General features: G+C 48.0%; 2 protein-coding genes across 10 annotated transcripts in view; one reads left to right on the forward strand and one right to left on the reverse strand.

Moving 5' to 3' along the window:
- Window positions 1-17,059, forward strand: part of dbn1 (drebrin 1) — a 37,864-nt gene extending 20,805 nt beyond the window's left edge. For 2 of the 8 annotated variants that reach the window (XM_086130333.1, XM_086130338.1), the window contains exons 2-15: window positions 8,093-8,148; window positions 8,231-8,343; window positions 8,423-8,497; window positions 9,846-9,989; window positions 10,413-10,493; window positions 10,598-10,749; window positions 10,822-10,879; window positions 11,059-11,115; window positions 11,209-11,329; window positions 12,084-12,209; window positions 12,948-13,070; window positions 13,173-13,603; window positions 13,799-13,898; window positions 14,203-17,059. In XM_086130333.1, the coding sequence (XP_085986459.1) occupies window positions 8,093-8,148; window positions 8,231-8,343; window positions 8,423-8,497; window positions 9,846-9,989; window positions 10,413-10,493; window positions 10,598-10,749; window positions 10,822-10,879; window positions 11,059-11,115; window positions 11,209-11,329; window positions 12,084-12,209; window positions 12,948-13,070; window positions 13,173-13,603; window positions 13,799-13,898; window positions 14,203-14,261 (1,696 nt within the window). In that variant the 3' untranslated portion in view covers window positions 14,262-17,059. Of the gene's footprint in view, window positions 1-872; window positions 6,369-8,092; window positions 8,149-8,230; window positions 8,344-8,422; window positions 8,498-9,845; window positions 9,990-10,412; window positions 10,494-10,568; window positions 10,750-10,821; window positions 10,880-11,058; window positions 11,116-11,208; window positions 11,330-12,083; window positions 12,210-12,947; window positions 13,071-13,172; window positions 13,604-13,798; window positions 13,899-14,202 lie in introns of those variants that run through there. The other 6 variants (XM_086130337.1, XM_086130334.1, XM_086130335.1 and 3 more) reach the window with 6 other exon arrangements.
- Window positions 16,501-23,412, reverse strand: prr7 (proline rich 7 (synaptic)). 2 transcript variants are annotated; one of them, XM_086130342.1, is made up of 3 exons: window positions 23,201-23,412; window positions 20,829-21,564; window positions 16,501-19,116 (listed from the first exon to the last, which is right to left on the reverse strand). In XM_086130342.1, the coding sequence occupies exons 2-3, from the start codon at window positions 21,166-21,168 to the stop codon at window positions 18,605-18,607; spliced, it is 852 nt and encodes a 283-aa protein (XP_085986468.1). In that variant the 5' UTR covers window positions 21,169-21,564; window positions 23,201-23,412; the 3' UTR covers window positions 16,501-18,604. The 2 variants fall into 2 exon arrangements, with proteins under 2 accessions (XP_085986468.1, XP_085986467.1); XM_086130341.1 differs by having other exon boundaries at window positions 16,501-19,119.
- Window positions 23,413-23,422: the final 10 nt, after the last annotated feature.

Consider the following 23,422-nt stretch of genomic DNA (forward strand, 5'->3'; position numbering starts at 1 on the left):
GAATGTTTTTGTTATTCAGGCAGCAGAAGCGAGCGCTCGAGTGGAGCCATAAACAGAGACCGTAGCAGCCTGAAAAGGCCGCTCCATATTGACTGGACAGATCAATAACCAGAGAACAGGAAGGGGGAGCAGGCCCGTGAAGGCACAGACCAGAAAAAAAGGAATGCCTTTGCTAGATCGGATAACGACACAGTCAAAAAGTCTTAAAGGGGGCGTATCATTGCAAAGCAGGTCCGAAGGTGTCGTAATAACATACGGCGGCCATTTTAATTTCTTTATCTATTTGTGAAAATACAGCAAATATGATTTCGAATCAAAAACACTGTCAGCCTATTTTTTAGGGGGGGGTACTTTGCAGGCTCGCGACACAATGCTCCGATGCATAGCACGGAGTCAGCCCTGTTACGCGTTTCTAATGACATCCTCCTGGCAAATGACTCTGGAGACCACGTGTGTCTAGTTTTATTGGACTTAACTGCAGCATTTGATACAGTGGATCACAGTATTCTGCTGTCTCGTTTGCAGCACTTGGTGGGCATTGGCGGCAGTGCTCTTGAGTGGTTTAGGTCCTATTTAGCTGACAGAACCTTCTGTGTCAGCCTTGGCTGCTCTGAGTCACGCACTGCTCCCCTGTCATGTGGTGTTCCACAGGGCTCAATTCTGGGGCCTCTGCTGTTCTCGCTGTATCTGCTCCCATTGGGTTCCATCTTAAGGAAACATGGTATTCCCTTCCACTGCTATGCAGATGACTGCCAGATCTATGTCCCACTGAGCAAGAAAGACGCCTTCTCATTAAGGCCACTCCTATCCTGTCTGGAAGAAATCAAAACCTGGATGGCACAAAATTTCTTGAGATTCAATGAAAAGAAGACAGAGGTGATATTGTTTGGTCCCAGTGGCCCTTGTACATTCCATCCTGTAGACTTGGGCCCCCTGTCTCCTTATCTTAAGTCAACAGTCTCAAACTTGGGCCTTAAACTGGACAGTGATTTCAAACTCGATCGGCAAATTGGTGCCGTTGTTAAATCCAGCTTCTTTCACCTTAGACAGCTGGCCAAAATAAAACCTCTCCTCTCACATGAACACTTTGAGACGGTAATTCATGCCTTTGTCACATCCCGGCTCGATTACTGCAATGCCCTTTACTTTGGAGTCAGCCAGTCCTCCATTAAGCGCCTTCAGCTGGTCCAGAATGCCGCCGCTCGCCTCTTGACTGGTACTCGTAAGAGGGAGCACATAACTCCTACTCTGGCATCCCTTCACTGGCTCCCCATTCATTTTAGAGTTATTTTCAAGATCCTCTTATTTGTTTTCAAATCTCTGAATAATCTCGCGCCACCTTACCTCTCTGAGCTCATCCGCCCCTACACACCTGCCCGGCGCCTCAGGTCTGTGGACCAGACTTTATTAGAAGTACCAAGAACTAAACTGAGGCTCAGAGGGGATCGAGCCTTTTCTGTTGCTGGTCCCTCTCTCTGGAATGACCTCCCACTAAACATTCGGCAAGCCTCCTCGCTGCCCATCTTCAAAACCCTCGTCAAAACTCACTTGTATTCTTTGGCATTCGACTCAGCATGACTTAGATTTGTTCTTGGTTTTACTGTTTGGTGCTTTCTACCGCCTTTATTACCGATTTGTCTTACTGTTTATTGTGCATGTTAAATTGCTCCATGTACAGCACTTTGTATGCAGCGATGGCTGTTTGAAGCGATGGCTGTTTGAAAGTGCTCTATAAATACTGTTGACTTGACTTGACTTGACAAATTAAATTCGTCATCTGGAGGTAATGTTGTATTTGCATACAGGTTAGCAAAAAAATGTCCATTAAGCTGACCCACTTTTTGGCACTGGTACTGTAACGAGTCCTCCGGCGTTTACATAAAACGCGGATGCCGGGTCATTTGCTGCGGTGACTCAGACACTCCGGGGGGGAGCCAAAGAACATCATCATCATGCTCTTGACGGTTCCGCGAGGTGAGAGACGACACCGGGAAAATGTTTCCGCTGTCCGCTCTGACGCGTGATTTTGAAAGATGCGCAAAGTTTGGCCTGCATGAGCTCATTGTATTGTACTTGGAAAAAAAAATGGGACGTCGAGTGGTGGTAGGAGGAGGCGGTTTGGTAATGGGCCAGTGGCTGGCTCAGGCAGCACGGCGCTTCCGTTCTCTTGCCGCCGTTAATTACTGCTCTCGGACGTCAATCGGGTCACTGAAGACGGCGACCTGGCAGGCGCAGTAAGATTCGATTCGTCTCTTCGCTGCCGTCTCTGCCGAGTCGAGGGCGCGTTTTCGGACACGCTCATCCTGCAGAAAATGTGCTTGCTTGCTTAATTTCAAGCTTGACTGCCGGGCAGGCTCTCAAGAGACCACAAGCCGTTTCGACGGGGCCCATCCGCTAATAACTGACCGACACCACCCAAAAAGGTGCCAGATTGACCATTGGTGCCACAAGTAGGCGGCAAAGCCCTTTTTTTTTTCCATCAGATGAAGCCATTGTTTCACTCAATGAAGCTGCTTGACTCACTTCATCATAATTCCTTGGCCCCACGTTGACCCCAAAGCAATATTTTTGTCTCCGGAGGGCCAAATTCATTCTGTCTCCCGCACATACGCTACATTCCTACTTCCCACCACTCTCCACTCGTCATCTTACTTACCCATTTTCCATCAGTGTACGGCGGATGTCCCCTTGTTCACATTGAATATAGGGGTGGGGGGACAGGGGTGAAGCTGAAAAAAGTAGAATTTGTGAAGCAAGAGTGGCGAGCAGGCGGGAGGGACGATGAAAAAAAGAGGCCCCGCTGGCCCGTTGCCTACGTCGGCTCGGCCTATCAGACGCAATGGCGTCTCACAAAAGCCACTCTGTGTGAGTTCTTGTTTTGTTTTTTAAGAGCAGGCCCCCCCGTGTGACACAGACGTCTCTGTCGGAGGCGACCTGACGCCCGCTGCTTCTCAATGAAAACTCCTCGGCCCACACATAAGCCCGCTTCGCGCCGGGTTGCTGCAGCACCAGAAACGTTTTCACGTCTTTCCGACGTGTCTTCGGCTCCATTTCGTTGGGGGAACCGGTCAGAGCCGCCATTTGCCACGGTTAGGGATGCCAGTGTGTGCCCATGGATCTTTCAAAAATCCTACTTTTGAGGCATCGCCTCGTTCTATTTGTTTACACTTGAAAAGCTGATTTGTGAAACGCCTCCCAAAAAAAAAAAAACGCATTGGGCTATCGCTGCAAAACATCGGGTCCCAGTCAAACAGCCCCATCACCCCAGTCCAAACATTCTCGGCTCGCTCGCGCTTGTTTACACTCGCTCGCATGGCAACGGCCCAGCAATTGTGCTGGATGGCGAGTGCTGGTCATCGCTCGGACGCCATTGACGCAGCCGGGAGAGGGGAGGACTCACAGGAAGTCCATTATGAGCTCAGCGTGATACAAAGGGAGGCTGTGAACGCTGATCGGGCCTCCTCCATCCACAGTCACGCCAGCTATGACCTCGCGGCGTCACATGAAAACGGGATTTTCCGATATCGTTTAATGCGGGATGTCGTGAGCCCGCGCCGACGTTCGCAGATTAATTCTTTTTTTCACAGTCCAGGCGAATCCAGATTTAGTTGCCAAGTGAGTGTAGTACCACGTTGTGCCACAACATACCCGGCAGCACTGAGCTCGACATGAAGCATTTTGGGTAATATAAAAAAAAAATGACCGTGGTTGTTTTGTACAGAAAGTCAATTGAGCAACAGAAATAAAAGGGAGCAGAGTGAGTTTTTAGCAAAGAACGAGGATACATGAAATATAACCACAGTGCATTCATGCTAACAGCATGTTGAGGCTAAGCACATTACGGGGATTCGACAAAAAACGTATTTTAGAAATGAAATAAATAATCAACATAAAAAATTGATTTGTTCTCTGTTGAGATTTGTGTCGAGATGCTGGAAAAAAAAAAGGCCAATGTGTGTTTACATTTATGATTGTCGACATAACTCAAGCAGATGGGGAAAGAAAATGTCAACATTTTTACTTCGCGGTGTTCCCATTTTTGTTGCCAGCACTTGAGACGTTATCATGTGCGTGCGCCACGAGTTGACACATTCCACATCTCGGGATAATCAATTGCCATAATCTGTTTGTTCTCAAATTTGCCCCGATAATCGGTATGCGTGTACCCCCTGGCCCCCCACTTGAATGAAAAAGGTCGCCGAAAAACAAAGCAGAAAAAGAATTACCGCAAGTCAGAGAAGTAGTATCCACAGCGCTGCTGAAAAGAGACCAAGTGTCTGCTAGCAACCGGAGGAATTGGAGGGCATTTGAAGTATTTCTGGAATGATGGACTTGCTCTCTGACTTGTCCCCGGGGCACTCGAGTGCTTTTCAGCTCGCTGTTGTGATTGCATTGGATTACCGAGCGCAAGCGACGACTCTCTCTCTCGAGGGATGGACTCACACCACCAGCCTGGACCGCCGTCCCCCCCCCGCCCCCCACCCCCCGAGAGACCTTTGCGGCTAACAGAACATCCAGCATGTGAAAACGCAATCAAATCCAGCTGAAGAAATCGGCCACGTCAACATGTGGACAATCAAGACTCTTTTTTCCGTCCATAAGCCACAATCCAACCAAACTCAGACGGCGACAAAAGCGTTTAGTTCAGTGATTCTTTTGTACACCACTAGGGGGAGCACCACGCTGAAATGGCAAATTGGGACACCAGAATTTTAAAACAAGTCCGCAAAAAGTCTTCCATTTTGCTTTTCTCGACGCCCTCCTGAAAAGAGAATTGAAACACTTTGTTTTTCAATGTCCATTTTGATGATATAACCTCCCAGCTTCTGCTTTACGTGTGCAGGTTTCATTTCACTTTTTCGTACGCTCGAGATGGTTCACGTGGCCATTGCGCCAGCGCTCTCTCAGTTTCAACTTCCATTTGGTTTGCTCACAAGCTGGAAGTCAAGAGTTTGGCTCTTCCTGACAATCTGAAATCACCAGTGTCTCTGCAACCGAAATGTTGCTGATCCAGACAATCAAGCGCCAGTCAGCCGCCCCCCCCCCTTTTTTTTTTTCTTTTGGTAATGGCAACACTCAACAACAATGAAACCAGAAAACTTCGATGGAAAAGTCTTGCTCAATTTGCTGCCTCAGCTGCTGCCGCTGGCGGTTTGGCGGGGATCCGCGCTACAGATTCCCATCTGCTCGTTTCATTTGTAGCCCCGCGAACATCTGCAAAGAGAAGTGACGTCGTCAGAGGGAGAAGCTGAAGAAACGTCAGCGGTGCAAAAAAGCACCCCACTGGTGTTTTATGGCGTTAGTCATTCCTACAAAAAAAAAACACCTGAATATATTCCTTTTTTTTTCGTATTCAGTCCATTTTTTGAGTACTATATCATAGTAGTACTGTATAGCATCTGTCGTCACAATGTCAAAAAGCATCGACAGACGCAGACAGAAAATATGGCATGAATCAAGCATATATTCTTTATCCTCCCTTTGGTTGTTGTTGCCGCATGTTTTTATAAATTATTTTTCTGACAACTTTTACTCCCATTTTAAAAATAGAAGCTTATACTTGTTTTGTTTTTTGTGGCTCATTACTTTTTCAAAAAACAAACAAGAATGACAAAGTGTAATTCCAAGTTTGTAATCTTTAAGAAAATGACTTTTACAATATGACTAATAGTTGACTACAGAGTGTGAGGACCAATCCAGTGGCCCTTGCCTTGTCTTACTCATGCTCGCCTCCCTCCCATGAATTCCCCATCCCTCACGTCTGCGTGTTCACTCCATTGCTTGTGCATGAAGTCACCGCTATGGTTTCTACCGCAATAAATAACAAAATTCTCTCGCCGCTTTTCTCTTACTTGGCACTTTTCCGCCTGTTTGAGCATAACTCTGTAACCAGCTTTCGCCGTAAAAGGAAACATTTTGATCCTTTTTTTTTTCTTTTCCAAAATAGTTCCCAGCATTTTATAACAATTTAATGACGTACTTTTGTGAAAATGCTCCAAGGATCAAGAAATATCGTTAACTTCTAGTACACCGTGTTTTTTGTTTTGTTTTCCTGTTTGTTTTTTTGCAGCATTTTTTGCACCCTTTTAGTGTTTGTCCACTAATGAGTCTGGCTTTTGTTACCATGGTGACTGTGGGCGGAGCCTGAGCTTTGCAACCGCTGAGGCTTCGTGGCTCGTTCTCATCAGGTTGCCAGCAGACCGCATCGCTCTAGCCAGTACATGTTTTGCGCTATTAAGTCTTTTCGCTTGGCACTCGGTGTCGAGCACTGGATTGGCTCTCGTCATCTTGCCGGCAAGTGTATGCATAGCAGTTGACTGCATCTCGCCGGCGAGTGTGTGATGCTGGTCGTCTGGATGTCACTGCCAGTAAGTTTGAATCCCTTCTGACTAGAATTTTTCAGTCTCAGTTGCTTGGTGGGCGCCGTCTGGTCATCTCGCCAGCAAGTGTATGCATAACAATGTGCTGCATCTCGCCGGCGAGTGTGGATGTAATTGAATGTGCATTCCATTTTGCTCGTCTTGCCCCTCTGCCGTCATCTCGCCGGCAAGTGTGCGCCACAAGCCTGGCTGTTTGCTTCTATGGCGAGGGAGGAAAAAAAAATACAACAAAAGCATGGCCATCCATCACATATGAATTCATTAATTTCGACTTGAAACTCTTCCTCAAAATCTCCGTGGACCGAGTCCACTTTGAAGAGGTTGTCACGGCAACTGAAGCAATTCTCTCCCCCCTCGAAAACTCCCGTTCAACAGCCTTTTATCTTGATTGAACCATAATTAGATCATATCGCGTTAAGGCATTCTTAAAATGCTTTGCTCATTCCGTTTGGATCAGGCTGAGCTCTTCTAATCAGAGATTCATCATAACCGCGCTGCGGTTTTCTCATTCTCACCAAATAGTGAGTTTACGGTGGGTGAGCAAAAGTATCGAACTCATTTGGCTTGCACCCTGGAACTGTTCCAATACATTTGAAGGAGGCCCACTCAAATCAGTCAAAAGATCTCTACCGCCCTCTGGTGGCATTTTGCTGATGTCTCCTCCATGTTAGTCGACCACAATAAAATCAATTGGTCAAAACAAATGTACCAAGTATATTATCTTTCATTGATATAATGGAGTTATTCCAATTTGGCCATTTTTAAAAACAATTCTGACACTGACAGACTAGAAATCTAAAAAAAGAAAAACTCCACGAGGTCGCGTATGTTTCACGAGCAGCCTCTTTTGTAACTATGAACGCGTTTTGCTTTCCCATCATCCTCCTCCGATCTTTATTTAACACCACCGCTAGCCTGCGGTCACAAACTGCTGTTGCCTCCATAATGATGACGGGTGGCTGGGGGATGCGCACGGTTGCCATGGAGACACTCCCAAGTGGCCTGTCTTTTTTTATTTTATTTTTATTTTTTTGCCGCGCCGCTAATCGGAAATAAAGAGATTGAGGTGCTTGGATATAACTAGAAATGGACGGCGATGTCGTGAATCAAGAATTGCAGGAGCTCATGATGAATCTTGATTTTGTCTTTTGCAATCACTTCTCACCACTTTACTCGTCCTCGCCACTTGTTCTTGTTATTCGTCTGATCATTTTTTTTTTTTTGCCTTCATCAGACCTCTGTTGAAATTTGCCCATTACCATGATTCAACACTCCATCATTTTTCTCAACGTTTCTGGGTCACGGGGGCTGCGTATGAATAATAAACAGCTGTCTGCTTTTTGCAGAGAATTATTTATAAGGCGCCCTCTCAATATTAACCTGCGTCTCATCTCACCCCTCTTTTGTTTTTTTTTTGTTTTTTGCTGTCTCATCTATAAACCCGTCGCCCTCCAGAAAATACGGCATTCCCTCCTCACTTAAGACAGCTACGACGGACATAAAGAGCCCGCACACAAACTACAATGAAATCTCCAATGACAAATAAAACAAAATCCATGCCTGCTTTTCTCCATCTTGAAAAAAAAAATATCACGTAATGAATTTCCGATACCGTTTGCTGACAACTTCGCCGCTATGAAGTATCTCGGATGAATAAAAGTGTGAAGGCTTGAACGGAGCGCTAATGTTGTCTGTGGCGTGCTTGTTTCCAGGGCCTTGTACACATACGAAGATGACAGCAACGACTTGACGCTGGCGTCGTCAGGAGGTCCTTTCGCATTTATCCGCCGCACCCGTTTTCCAATGAATATCTCGCGGTGTTGACGGGTTTTTCCTCCGATGCGCCGCAGGCGGCGGCCTGGCAGAGATCACGCTGACTTTCGACAACGCCAGGGTGATGTACGGCTTCTGCAGCCTGAAGGAGCCCAACGCCGCCCTGCCGCGATACATCCTCATCAACTGGGTAAAGTTCCATTCCGAAACAATTTTCAGCTCCATTGTTATTTGCTTTTCTAACCTTACTTCTCCTCTCGCGCCGCCAGGTGGGAGACGACGTCCCCGACGCCAGGAAATGCGCCTGCGCCAGCCACGTGGCCACCATCGCAGACTTCTTCCAGGTAATCCTCGTCAAGCCCCGGATGATGTATTTGGGCCCGTGCGAACACCAACGCCTGGTTTGTGCCATCAGCGCGAAATTGGGTGGCCGTGTTTAGCGTAACGGGATGCACGAGGAAGTCTCGAATTGAGCAAGAAGTGGTCCATTTTGGTTTGAAGCAGCTGGGCAAATTACACAGCTTGCGTGAGGGAACACTCCCAAATGAGAGCCCCAATTTGAAGAAGCTATTCTCGACAGATGCATTTATTTTTTTTAAATGCCGATGCTATCTAACGTGGACGGAGCATGTCAAAGTTTGGTGATAAAAGCTCACCTGGAGCCGGTCATGACCTGACCCCTGAGAAACTGTGATGTCATTTTCGACAAAATGGCCGCCTCCTAAAATGAACAAAAAAACAGGTGGCTTTTACTGCTTAACTCATATTCCACATCCGCAATATTAATCAAAATGCTGTCTAGTGGGGCTGCAAAAAAACATTTTTGTCTATAAAAAATTAGGGCGGACTTCCCCTTTAAAGTTGAAAAATTGAAAGTCGGATTTATGTACAACACGGAATCCATCCATCCATCCGTCCACTTTACGATCTGCTTTATCCTCACAAGGGTCGCGGGGGGTGCTGGAGCCTATCCCAGCCGTCTTCGGGCAGTAGGCGGGGGACACCCCGAACCAATCGCAGGCCACACAGAGACGAACAACCATGCAAGCTCACACTCACTGCTAGGGACAATTTAGAGTGTTCAATCAGCCTGCCGTGCAGGTTTTTGCAAACCGGAGTACCCGGAGAAAACCCACGCAGGCTTGGGGAGAACAACTCCAGGCAGGAAGGCTGGAGCCGGGATCCAACCCACACAACCTCGGCACTGTGAGGTCAACGTGCTAACCACTGGATCACCAGGCCGCCCGCAACAGAATATTTGATTTTATTCATTCGCTTGCATATCTGTCTCGGTATGTAATGACTAAAAAGGTGCCCATCTTTCGGTACGATATACTGTATAAATTTTTTTTTTTCCGGAAGCAAGCAGGTTAAAAGCTGTGTGGGATGATCAAAGAGGCGCGCGTGTATATGACATCGCGCATGACTAATACCGTCACTCTTTTAAGTGATCTCTCTGCGATCCTCCTCGCCATCACTGTGCCGTATAGGCGCGCGCGTCTGAAATAGTCCACCTGGCAGACGGCCTATTTTTAGCATTTGCGGAGTAGATAAAAGGAAAAAGAGATTAAAGCGGCAGTGACTGTTTATGAGAGCCGGTTCTCGAAAGGGTTGCGCGTGCGCCGCGCCGCGCCGCTTGAGTTGCCGGCAAAAGTACTAAAAGTGATTTTGCCCATGTCCTCTTTTTGTCAGGGCGTAGCGGTCATCATCAACGCCAGCAGTCTGGACGACATGGATCCGTCCGCCATCGGGCAGCGACTCACCAACGGGACCACCGTGGCGGCGAGTCCCGTCCTGAGCCGGCTGAAAACCCGAGAGGAGGAGCACGGAGACGTGGTATCAGAAAGGGAACCATTACGTTTTCAATCTGTTGACGCGGCAATGACAAACACGCAACGAATCGCCACGAGTACAGCACGATACGAAACCAGCCGGGACCCGATTGGACTCCGGCGGCCATAACAAAACAATGTGCCGTTATTTACGCCAAAATCTGTTCCTAAACACAGATCGGCACGTTTCCGTCCCAAAACAATCCCAAGACGATTGACGACAATGATGCCGCGACAGGATTGAGTCCAATTATGATCCAATTGAATGAAATTGGGATCATTCCGATATTATCTTTGTGACAATGCAGTCTGATGATGATGCCGTTGCCTCCGGTTACGATATGACACAATACCGATGTGTGTATTTTAACTCCCGAGTTTTAACCTTTCCTCACCTTTTGTTTCTCTTGTTTCCGCTTCCCGGGAGAAGGGTACGGTATACCAAAAGACCAACGCAGAGGTGGAGATGAAGAAAATCAATCGGGAAGAATTCTGGGAGCAGGCCAAGGTTGGTTGAGCAAACCTAGAGGGGAAAAAAAAAAAAAAACCAAACAAAACATCCCAACAATAATGCTGCCGACAGGCTGTGAAAAGGTTTTTTTGGGTGTCCAGCGCGAGGAGGAGCTGAGGAAGGAGGAGGAGAAGAAGAAGCTGGCCGAGGAGCGTCAGCGCTTTGAGGAGGAGCGGATGGAGCTGGAGAGGAAGGAGCAGGAGAACCGAGAGCAGCGGTACCGCGAGCGAGAGAGGCAGATCGAAGAGCACAGGTGACGCCCAAAAATGAGACTTTCATCTTTCGAATCAAAAGGCGCCTAATAATCACGTGATTTGGTTCTTAGGAAGAAGATGCAAGAGGAGGAGGAGGCCAAAGACAGACTGCAGACCCAGACCACCTTAGTAAGTTGTCCCGGCTTCTCGGGTATGTGGCCTCGCGAACCTCGCGGTTGAAGCCGCGTCATGACGGACGGAAAATGCGTGCAAGGTTATCGGATTGCCATCGCAATGTTGAGGTTGAAACATGGCGCAGTTTCGCATGCAACCTCAAGTTTGGACCCAATGACTTGTGAATTTCGCAGCCCGCAGAGCTGAGCATCGACGACCTCAGCCTGGACAAGAAAGAGTCCGAAGTGGAGGTATGCTGAAACTATTTTTGTTTGGTTTGTTTTTTGGTTTTTTTCATCCCACCAAACATGCAATTAAAATCAATCTCTCCATCCCGCTTACATGTTCAGGAGGCGAAGGCCATCATCGCTCAGCGGTCCGGAAACCCTCGCGAGTTCTTCAAGCAGAAGGAACGAGCCATGACCATCAGCGTCGACACCTCGCCCGTCAGCGTCCACCGGGCCGGTGAGTCACATGATGCACTTGTCCACCCACTCCAAGACAATTAGAGGACACTTTTCAGTCTTTTTCTGTAGTCCGCTCCCCGCTCACCCCGCGGCCCCCTTCTGCTTTTTGGGATGATTTGTAGATTCGTGCAATCACCGAGCCAATTTGTTTACCTCGCCACTGCGACAGTGGCGACTTCCTTGGCGGATGTGTCGGAACCGGGCGCATGTTCTGTTGGGTCTCCGATACTCGGTGCAGGGTGTCCGTGTGAAACGAGGCCCCGATCTCGCTCGGAAAAAAGTGTTTCTATGACAACAGCATGATAGGTTGTCGAGTGGCCAATTTTGCTTTGATTTTTTTTTTTCTATTACACTGCGCTTTATTTTTGCTGCAAGTTGTTTTTATTTTTTTTGCGATTGACAAAACAAAAGAAGCAGCTGCGTTTAATTTCTTGCATGCGGTCTGCACTGTCGGCGTGTGCAAGTTCACTAACCTCGTCTTCTTTTCTCTTTCTTTTCCCTCTTGGATTTCTTTTCTCTCTGTTTAACCCCAACCTTTTTTTTTTTTTTTGACTTTCTTCACAACGGGATCCTGTTTTTTTCCCCCCCCCCCCCCTTCTCATGTCGTCTTTCTTCCTTGGTTGCGTTGCTCGTTGTCTTCGTCGCCCGTGCGTGGGTGTGTCTACTTTTATGTTGGCTGTGCGTGGCTGCGTGTCGACCGCCTCCCCCACACCCGACACCCCCCCCCCCCCCGACCCCCCCACCTCCGCCAGGCCGCTTGGACAGCCCTTTCTTGAGGCAGCAGCACAGTCCCAGCAGCCCCACTTCGACTCCCCCGCCCAGGGGGGTGTCGCCCCTGCGCGCCACCGCACCGCACGCACGGACGCACCGCGCCGCCGGTAGGTACAGCGCGTTATTCCCCGACGCAGCAACGGAAGGGTGTAACCAACCTGAAAAGCAGAGAGCCGTCTCCCGGTGAAAAACAAAGCTTCCGATTTGGGTTTTACCTATTTCCAGACGGAGCCAAAATGAAAAATCATCGATTTGAGGTTTGCCTGTGAAAATGTATACTCGTTCGAGGTGTAAACAAGCAGCAAGTGTCATATTTGGAGTTTGCCGCCTGCGCAGACTTCATTGACATTAATTACAGCTGTGAAAATCAAGAGTGAAACTGGGAGAGGATTATCACCCAAAGTTTTATTTAGCTTTGCCAAATGAATGTCCGGACTTGGACCCTACAGAGCGCTTCACTTTCTTGAAACTTTGACCCAACTATTATATACTACAAAGCAATCATTTACCAAAAAAGTAAATGTTTTGGTTTATTCCCTTTGATTGATTTCTCGGCCCTCCCAAACGACAACGTCCGTTTTGAATCCCATCCTGCACAAACTCTGTGGCACACGTGTACGCGATGCGTCTTTGCTTACCTGTGAGTATGTCACTGATTGCATGTCCTGGCCTTGCTTTGCCTTTGCGCAGTTCGAGTCGTCGTCCGAAAAGCTTTTCTGGGTGTTTGATGGGGTTGAAATCCAAGTTCAAGTCGCGTCTTTTTTGTTTTGGTCGCACTTTTGAGCTTGTCTGATGAATTGTCGTGTGCTGTTGTGCCCCCCCCCCCCCCCCCCCATCCCTTGCAGGAGAGAACGACGACCAAGCGAGCGAGGAGCGCAACGTGGCCGCCGTGTCTCCCATCCCCAAAATCGTCACCACGCCCATCAAGGAGGAAGCCAACATGGAGCTCGATGGCATTTCCGAATGGGGTGATTTGAACTTTCAAATTTGAACACTCAAGGGAGAAATTGCGTGCGTTGCCGTGGAAACTATCTGCACCTTGAGCATATCGTTGCCGGTTTGCCCCTCAGAGCCAAAGCAGGAGCAGAAAGCTCCGGTCCAGGACTCCAGCGCCGCCTCCAAGCCCGTGCAGAGCGTGGCCCCCCAGGCCCGCGAGCCCGCCCCCTTCCCCACGTGGGATTCGACCACGGACGACCTGGTGGACGTGTGGGACGCGGCCCCCCCGGCCGAGCCCTCCCACGCCTCTTCTGATCCGCTGGACCTAATGGGCGACCTCGCCGACGCCGCCGCCGGCGACGTCCGCTCGCAGCCGCTCCTCAGCTTCGACGACATGATGGACGGCGGCGTGTGCTCGGCCGCCGAGGACGACCCCTCCAGCCTGGTCGACGTCAGCGCCTCGGAGACCATGATGCTCAGCTACCAGCACGCGTTGCAACACGCCGCCGGCGACGGTCAGATGCTCATGACCAACGGGGAGATGCTGATGAAGGAAGCGACTCAGGTAAATGAAAATATCGGAAGAAGATCCTTTTTTTTTTTGTTGTTGTCGTTTCCCAATGCCCATTGGCGCCATCCACAGGACTGGACTGGAACAACATTGAGTGCGTCACGATTGTCTGACTTTTTGCAGACGTCTGTTCCTCACCTTCATATTTCATATTGTCAAGAATTCCTGTCCTCGTTTCTGTCGTCGCAGGCAAGTGAGGGCTACTTCAGCCAATCGCAGGAAGAGGAATTCGGCCAATCGGAGGAGGGCTCGGCAAAACCCGCACCCGTCCTTTATAACAAGCCACCAGGTCAGTCTGCGTTTTCCAAAAATGGCATCTTAGTTTCTAGTTGTCTTCATCTCAGGATAGTAATAATAATCATAATAGATTATTGCCATTGTGCCTTTTCTGAAAATGTCTCTTCTGGTTTCTGATTGGCTCAAACAGCCTTCCCTTCTCTTCCCTTCTTCACTGTAATATTCTGGAATAACTCCACTTCAAAATGTTTTCTTTTTTTTTTTTTTTTTTTTTTTTTGCAATGGTTTGCGCTTGCGCCTTTTGCAAAAATATTGCTCACGTAGCATCTGACTGGTGTCGCGTGGTGTTTTTGTAGAGATTGACATCACGTGCTGGGATGCCGACCCCGTGGCCGATGACGACGACGATGACTAGCCGGTTGGGCAATTCCAACGCCGAAAGGCCGGAAATGAGGAAGTGCGCTTCGTAAAAAGAAACCCATTTTTCTAGGAAAAAAAAAAATGTAAAAATGCAAAGAGACAAACGAAAAAAGTCTGGAATGAAAGCAACTTGTGCATCCGTTTTTTTCTTTTTTGTTGTTTTGTTTTTAAGGAAATAACAGTAGCCAAACGAGTGGGGTTTCGCTATAATTTTTTGCAAGTGTGTTTGTTTCTTTATTTATTTCTTTTTTTTTTTTTGGGCGCTACGCAGATGTAATAACCGGGATGTTACTGAGATAGCTCAATGCTATGGAAAGCTGTTTGAGCATTTATTCACGATCCGCTTTTCAGTTCCACATACTAGTACCTGTACTCCTTTTCCTCACTAGCAAGACGATTTGTTTCTTACTAGTAACATTTTTTTCCACTACTAGTATTACTTTTAACGTATCGGTGTGCAATTAAACCTGCGCTGCACTCGTAAAACTACGATGCCCGACGAGTAGGCACGTGACGCACACACACACGAGTAGACTCTAGGTAGGGCCCAACCCTACTAGTAGCTCCAAAATTTCCACCAGTTTGCCAGAATTGTCCAATGAGTGTTCAGACATGTCATGCGGTAGTGGAAAAAATATAAATAGTAAGACACAGTTGCTCTACTAGCGCTCCCAATTAGCCATTTCAGCATTTAGTCAATATCCATCTTCAGGTTTGTGTACTAGTACACCCTTTGTCCTCACCAGTAAGACACTTCAGCCACTAGTAAAATGACGGTGTTCCACTACTAGTGCCACTTTTGATTGACTATTACCTTTTACATAGACACTCTTTTATCATTCAGTGCACAACTAGGATGACTGGCGAGTAATTTATGTCCACCACTGCCTTCCACTACTGTAACGACATTTCTGCACACTAGTGCAAGTGCACTAGTGTGACAGCCATGTGCTAATTGGCGCTAGTAGCAATGTTATTTAATTCCACAAGCTAACATCTACAGAGGTTGTACTAGCACAGTTGTGCCTCGTAACATGTCCTTAATTGCATGCCAAAGTTGCAGAAATATCATTAAGAAAACAAAATATCACTTGCAAGACAGTTGGTCTACTAGTGCACTGAATTGTCTTACTCGTGGGGACAAAGAGGGCACTAGAAGATGAACCTCAAGGAAACCAAGGATGCGGTCTTTGTTCTTACTAGCCAAACAACTTTGTCAACAACTACGTTACGAGCGGCACGTTCGTTGGCAACTGCCTGCTACTAGTATTCTATTAACTCTACTAGCGCTTCACGCTAATGCTGTTTGAGCATTTATTTGATACCGAATAAATCGTCTTCAGCTGCCTTTCTTCTCATTTTGTCCGAGTCGCCTAATCTTGTGTCTAGTCATCCCAGAGGCTAAATATTTATTCATCGCATCAAAAGCAAAATATCTCTTCAATTGACTTTTTGTGGGGGATTTTTGGGGGGCAGTGGAGAGGGGGGCTGATAAACAGATTTAAGTGTCTCAATTTAGTTTTTGGAGCACTTTTCTCTTGTCGCAGTGTCTGACTCAATTGCGTACCTTTGCCCCATTTTTTGGGGGGATGAATTTACAGATGCAAAAAAAAAAAGAAAAAGGCATCTCGATGATTCTACTGTAGATATTTTTCCAGGTTTTTAGAAGAGTTTTCCTTTCAAAGTAACATGTTGCACAGTCATGAAAAAAAGTAGTTTGGATATGTTGATTTGGATTTGATCACGTCATCAAATGGAGGGACTAACTTTAAAAAAAAACAGAAATGGAGTTCAAAATTGCGCGTGCGCTGAAATGGAGTTATAAATTGCGCGTGCGCTTAGTTGAAAGTGTAAGCGACTAACCTTGAGAAACCAAATATCGGGGACATGAAAATATTTTACATTTTGAGCTTTACAAACATTTGGTCCTCCCAAGAAAATTCACGCAAAGGAATATTTGGCCACACAGAAAATTTCCTGATAATTTTGTTTTCCGCGTGGCACCAATGCTCTCTTTGAGGATCAAATTGACATTCAGGACCTTTTTTGAATATTGGCAACAACGTTGTAGTCTCTTTTTGGCTGTATATTCCTTGTAGAAAATTTCAACTCTAGGCAATAATAAATAATAATGCGTGTACATGCGTGCGTGCGTGACATCATTTGGCTCATTATGACGCTCACATGAACATCACTTCATAAGTAGGCAACTTTTACTTTGCTGTTTTCGTTCATTGTTTGTTTTTGTTTTTTTTTTACTGATTTGTGAATTGAAAAAGATTTGGTTGTCATGTTTGGGGTGGGGGAGTTGTTGCATTACAAAGAAAACAGTTCTTTTTAAAAAATTATTTTTGGAAAGTTGCTATTCTAACATGATGAGAGAAAAAAGTTGTAATCTTTTGAGAAAGGGTTTACATACACAAAAGAAAAGCATAATTTTGACTTTGTGATTTGAGTGTTTTAAAATCTGCTGATGAAAAGAGATGCTTTTGGCCAATGATGAGTTGAGAGTCAAATCAGAATTTGAATTGAAACTGCTTGGGTTGTCCTGAGAAGATGCCTTTAACCACGCGCACATACAAACACACGCGCGCTTGTCGCTCTTGTTTTGCTCTATTTTGAAAGGTTGAAGCCGCTGCGAGTTTTCATGTGATCATCCACGCTCCTTGCTTAACATAATCGACTTAACATAAACGAAACGTACAGTAGACGTCATGGTTTCCATTTGTCACGATCTGTTCTCGAAAATGTCCACCGATGCATTCAAATTAAACTTGTTTTCTAAAGGTGCAACCTGTCTCTTTTTCTTTTGTTGTTGTTGTTTTGGGGGCGGGGGGCGCGGATATTCTTGTTTTATGATGACTTATTTTATGTCCAATCAGATTTCAGATGTCCAATCAGATGTGTTGCCATGCCCATGTTATTTCGTCCAATGCGCGAGTGTCAACCACACACACATTCGCTCACACCGTTGTTCATCGCAGGTTCTTTTAGCCAATCAGATTGTCTCTGCTGCCTGGTGACGAGTTTCTCCGTCCCCCTCATTGGTTCAGATACGTGTGAGCCCTGTGATTGGTTGAACTCCCATATACACCGAAGTTTGACTTCGACAATGGACGACGGGGTCAGACCATGAATGAATATTCACCACCAAGGTGCACTTTTCAATAAAAATATTATAAAATAGACTATGAGGCGAGGTCAACCAACACTGCTTTGCTGAGTCTGGATTTTTTATTTTTCTGTATGAGTGACCGTAGACAGTCACGGACCGGCGGAAGCCTCTATTCACAGCTGTGGTGAGTACGATGTGATTTGTTGATCTAAAGTTTGTATATATTGATAAAAAAAGAATTGTGAACTTCTGATATTGTAGTATAGATGATGTTTGGGGTTTGCAACGTGTGACGGTGGTGGTGCGACGAGCAGGTAGCGAGCCATGGACATGTGCTGTTGGGAGAGCCAACGTAGCCCAGAGTTGTAGATTTCCACAAGTACTTGTTGAATTGAATCCATATGAAGATTTATTCCTGTTTTAAAATCCGAGGCCTTGGTCTTTTATTTCCCACCACCGGTTTCTGCATACATATATAGGATGTACAATACACTCCCATCACTAGTGACTCATCATCACCCCCCCCCCCGGCCCCCCGCCGCCGTTACCTGATGGCGACCAATCTTAATTCAGCAATAGCAGTCTGACTTAGCCTCTTTACCTACAAATGACTTTTATTTTCCCCACTATTGGAAATTTGACGATGCAAAGACTGAACATGGAAGTGGCATGTCAGTAACAACCGGTGCGAGTGCTCCAACGCGGTGGGGGGGTCGCCTGGCGGAGAACACGCAGCTCCCAGGCGCCATGGCAACGGCAGCTCGGCACAATAAAGACGTTCTGGATGAAATGGACTCCGTTTGAGTCAGTTAGCATCCTCCGCGCCTCGAGAGTGCGCGCTCGCTAGGACAGTGGTTCTCAAACGGGGGTCTGGGTACCCTGAGGGGTCCGCGAGCTCATGAGTCGCAGGTGAGCTGTGGTAGCCTATCCCCAACTATTTTATTCATTCATTTTGACCTTTTGTTTGCCGGAGCCTTAAAGCTGGGCTTGCTCAAGTATTTTTCTGTTTTTATTTCTAATAACAAAAGGAGTAGATAGAAGATTTAAGATGAATGTTTTTTAACTTAAATGTTATCTTACAACCTTGGGGTTCCTTATATTTTTGGCATTTTTTTTTTCAAGATTCTAAGCAACTACCAATTAGGGATTTTCGCTCTTGATGGCAGGGTTGACGGCACCTAAATTCCCCCTTGTGAGGGGTCCCCGGACGCAAAAAGTCGATCCTAAACGGCTGTGCTCCGTCCCAACAGGGAGAATGCGGCGGGGAGACCACAAGTGCGCTCCAGTCCTCGTGTCCCGTGGCCCCGAATCCCCCCGGACAACCCGACCTGGAGTCCTTGCGCCCGGCCTCCGTCTAGTCCGGTCCTGATGTCGCGGCGGGGCATTGTTGCCGTGGCGACGCCCGGCGGCACCGGCTCGTAAGGGTTGAACGGCTTCAAGTCCACGTTGGAGAGGAGATGGCCCAGCGAGTCCCAGCGTTGCGATGAAGGCAAACGGATGAGCGAGGAGTAACCCCGCTCGGGGAAAACACACGACGACGACTGCGGCGGGGGCTTGCGTGTCTCTGGACTCGGGTCCCGCTGGTCCCGGCGGGGCGGGGGCGCCGCCCGAAGCGCGGCGTGTTTCAAGTAGCCGCCGCCCACTCTCGCTTCTACCAGGACATCGGCGTACGGCGGCGGAGGATCCTCCATTAGCACCGCCTCCTCATAACAGGGCGGGTTCTCAAGAAGATCTGCTTCTGGAACACCGAGACAATCAAGTAAGTCATTACACCACCAAAATTCAGAGCTTCATTTGAGTCAACTTCCTACTCTGTTTGTTATCAACTTTAATGACCGGCGAGCCACTTTTGGGTTTCAAAATCCTGCAGAGTCATGATTCCGCGAGCCGAGTCATCCATTTGCCATTAGTCAGCTCATTAGCGGCATTCCCCGCGTGTCATCCATTACCTTGAAAAACGCCGGCAAATGTCTTGGTACTCAGCAGAGGACGAGAACAACAACGCTCTAGAAATCAGCGCTCCGCGCCCACACGCCGCACCTCGGCATCGCGGTGTGCCGTTTGTTGCTGGCACGGCGCTGCCGTATTTATATCCGACCTTGGCGTTTGAAAGGCGGGCAAGCATCTGTTTTGTTGAACGGTTGCCATGGATGCGCGCTGGATGTGGTCGTATTTACGGAGGCGCGCACGTGCGCGCCTCCGCTGCGTAGCAGCGCTCGGGCAAAATACCGCGCGAGAGCTTATCGTTTCGCTATCGTTTCGGTTTGTGATGTCGTTGAAGGTGACTGACTCGGAGGAAACGAGAAATTGTGAAGCTTCAGATTTGGGGGTCGGGGGGGGGGGGGGGGGGGCTGCCCGTGAAGACGACAGCTGTCCCGGTTAGCGGCGTCAGCGGCATGAAAAGTGAAAAAACAGTTTTCACTTTTCATGTTGACTTCACCTTTGACGTGTGTACTGGTCGTGGAATTTTCATAACCTTTTTAAACATTTTTCATCGTAAGAGGTGCAGCCAACAGGAAATCTGGCCAGCTGTCTGAAAACGGGGAAAAAACACCAATTGCGACGCGTCGTATGAGGAGTTTTGCCGTTTTAGGAGGCCTTTTTTTGCACGAGCCGGACGTGCAGCTAGCAAGAACGACAAAGACATTTTGCATTTGAATCGAGCCACGATGCTGCCTGCGGGTGAAAAACAAGCAATTGCGAGTTTTAGGATTTGGGTTTTGTCCGCAAAGATTTACAATTACAGTAGCTTGTCGGTTGAGTAAAATTGGAAAAAAACAAAAAAACAAAAGGTCAGCCAAAAATGTGTCCGGAATGAAGTCTCAATGGAGCTGTTAAAAAGTGCTCTTGGCTCGGGTTCAGCCGCTTCTTCCTTTTGAGTCCTCGCGCTGCCCGGATACCGACACCACTTCATCAGTCTCGCTCCGGCGCCACCTTGCTTCTTTTCCGCTTTTATTTACCGGCGCCACTGGCTGACGCTGATGCTCTTTTTTTTTTTTTTTTTTTTTGGACCTCCTCCTTATTTCTTAAATTTGACTTCCCAATTGTAAGGCATCCCATAAAGGCAGCAAATGGAAGAGAAGGTGGATTCTAGAGATGTTTTGGAACAGGTGCAGAAGAAACGAATGTAGTCGTCGTAAGAAAAAAAAAATCACATCTGAGGGAGGTCAGGCAGAAAAGTCCATTTAAGCAAAGGAGGCAAAGGATGTCCAGCATGCACAAATCTTGGGATTTGGGTTTTTGTCATGGAAAAGACTTTCATTCTGGCAACGGGTCTAAAACCGGAGAGCTACCTACAGGTGAAAAACGCTTCCGGTTTGGGTCGCGTTTATACGAGCGATGGGTGTAACCGGCATGGAAACCAGAGAGCGTTGCCCAGAGAGCGAAAACAAAAAAACCTTCAAATGATGAATCTCAAACGAACAGAAGCCAATTCCAAGCACTTACCCGGAACGCTAACCCAGTTCGCTTCCGGCAAAGGATGAGGAACCTGAAGTGGAACCGGCGGCGGGTCGCGCGGCATCTGCTGCGGTGGCGGCGGCGCTGGCGCTATCGTCACGGGCATTGCCACCGGCGCCGGCGACGCAAAGGCCGGCACGGCGGCGCATCCCGGCGTCTCCGCCTCCACCGTCCGGAGACGGCGCCCCCTCAGGCGAGCGTCGCCGCGGCGCTTGAGGCGGCGCTGCAGGACGCTGCAGAAACAGCACAGCATGACCACCAGGGCCCACACCAACCAGAAGCCGGCGAAGCAAGCCAGGAAGGTGGACGTGCCCCGGGACATCACCATGGCGGGAGAGGGGAGGGGGGGGGGGGGGCGGGACGTGGGAGGCTGGAGGCGGGGCTCGACAACTCAACGCCGGGACGTGTTAAATGACGGACATGAATATCAATGAAGTCTCGCCGGCTCGTTTCCCCCCACCCCCCCCCCCCCTCCTGAAACGGCGGCCAAAGTCGTCGGGCTCCGAGGTCACGTCGTGTCTTTTACGCGACGCTCGACACCCAGCCGACATCCGTTCATTGTCGCGAGAGTCCAACGGAATGCGAGGCGATGAAGGAAGCCATTCTTCGGGCATTCATCCACTCGGTGGTGCCTTCCAGACTGCGAGATGACCCGAGTCGGTCGAGAGGGGGGGCAAATTCTTCCGCCTCACACCCTGGCGGGATGTTTCGGCCTCGTGCGGATCTACAGAAGACGGACGCGGAGTAGAAAAAAAAAGTTTCAGAGTTTCTTTCTAGTGAAAAACAAGCAATGGTGAAGATTCGGATGTGTCAAGCGGATATTGATTTACGCCTACGGATCTACCAACTGGGGGTGGGGGGGGGAAACTGCAGCGCTGTTCATGGGGGCAACACGAGCAATTGTTAAGATTCAGACTTGGTTTGTGCCTGGAACAACTTGACATATTCCCAATCGGAGTTGCAACCAGCACCGATGAGTTGAAACCGCAGCGCCCGGAGACAATTCTTCACTTTTCATGTCGATTTTTCACATAGCGGACATCCGAATTTTCACAGTGAAAAAAACCCCTCCCAATTTCTAGCCTCGCAATTGCCAGTTTCTCACCGTTTGCCGACGCTTGTTTTCATATCGGTTCCGCTTTCAGCTGGAATCAACGTCATCAAAACCCCAAATGAGAAGTTCCCCACATCTGATGGGTCACGACGGCTCGTTTTTCAACCCGGGAAAAAGCACTCCCGCGATTATTACAAACAAAGCTCGTGGCGGCAGAGCAGAGAAGATGTTTGGAAAGAAATACAAACGGCTTTCGTTTCCATGGCGACGCAACATCAACAGAAGCGGGGGTTTTATTATTTCCGCGCAAACGAACGTGACATTTATTTCCTGGAGTGCCTGCGACCGCCGCGTATTCAGAGAAGGCGCCGCGGCGTCTGGACGGCTTGTACAGACGATGTTCTTGGAAAAAGAAAAAAAAAGAAACATTGGGAACGGGAAATCCTGCAGGTTGCCTGCCATCATCTTCGCTCAACCTGGTGTGGCGTTTTCATGTGTCTCGCATGGGAGGACGAGTCCGAAACAAATAGTCTTGATGCACCGTTTTTTTTTTTTTTTTTGTAATAGCGGAACATAATGGCTGATATCGCATGCCCGAAAACAGCATCGTGTGAGGCAACCTGAGCAGCATCTGGCAAGTGTGTCAACTTGAAAACATGGACGATGCGGGTGTACCTAATGAAGTGACCTCTGAGTAGGGAATTGATTTGGACACATTTCCATTTTTCTTTTTTTCTTTTTTACTCCTCTCAAATAAGTCAAGAATGGGTCATCATGTGCCCCTTTACATTAGCAAGTAAAACCACCAAAGACGACATTCTGGGTAAAAAAAAAAAAAAAATAAAATCTGAAGACATTATAAATGTATACGTTGGACACTTTTAAGTTAATTTTTCATAAGCAGTCTCATTTGAAACTTGGGGTCGAGAGTGAAAAAGCTGAGAAACTTGATGCCATTTTTTTTCTGTAGTCACTGAGGAAACGAGCGTCTTCCCCCATGCAAAACGGTGGACAACACGCGTTTTTAAAAGGCTGAATTGAGCGACGGCGGAGCCAACTTCAGCCTCGTTGAAACGGAAGCATTTCCATTTTCGACACACGGGCAGCTAAATTCACCTTTTTTTTTCCGATTGACACGCGAGATACATCATCACATCTCTCAGGATGCGCGCAGCAAAACAAATCGCCGATGGAAGGAAGTCAGTCACGTTCGGCTTCTTTTGAACCGGCGCGATTCTTACGGAACAACAAGACGCTCCAAACAAAATGCAACGGCAGTCTTTTCATATTTGGCCGGTCAACGCACCTTTTTGGGGGGGGGTTTGTTTGTTTGTTTGTTCCCCCGAAACGTGTCAGCGAGCCATCCCCGTGTCGTGCCTGCCGCGCTCGTCAAGGTTGAAAATGAGGAGGCGCAGACGTGCTCGCCTCTTTGCTCCCCTCCTGCTGCTCCTCCTCCGGCGAGAGCCTCGTTTTCTCTCTCTCTCTCTCTGCTTCGTGACGCCGTCTTTCCGTACGGACGACGGGAATA

The sequence above is a fragment of the Hippocampus guttulatus genome, chromosome 15 (assembly GCF_054856545.1).
Source record: "Hippocampus guttulatus isolate MCC_2025c chromosome 15, RoL_Hgut_1.0, whole genome shotgun sequence".
NCBI classification, from domain to species: Eukaryota; Metazoa; Chordata; class Actinopteri; order Syngnathiformes; family Syngnathidae; genus Hippocampus; species Hippocampus guttulatus.

Coding starts and splice junctions, on each gene's coding strand:
- prr7 (XM_086130341.1), bottom strand. CDS start 21,168: ATGGTGATGTCCCGGGGCACGTCCACCTTCCTGGCTTGCTTCGCCGGC. Junction 19,120..20,828: donor GAACTGGGTTAGCGTTCCGG/GTAAGTGCTTGG, acceptor TCGGTGTTCCAG/AAGCAGATCTTCTTGAGAAC.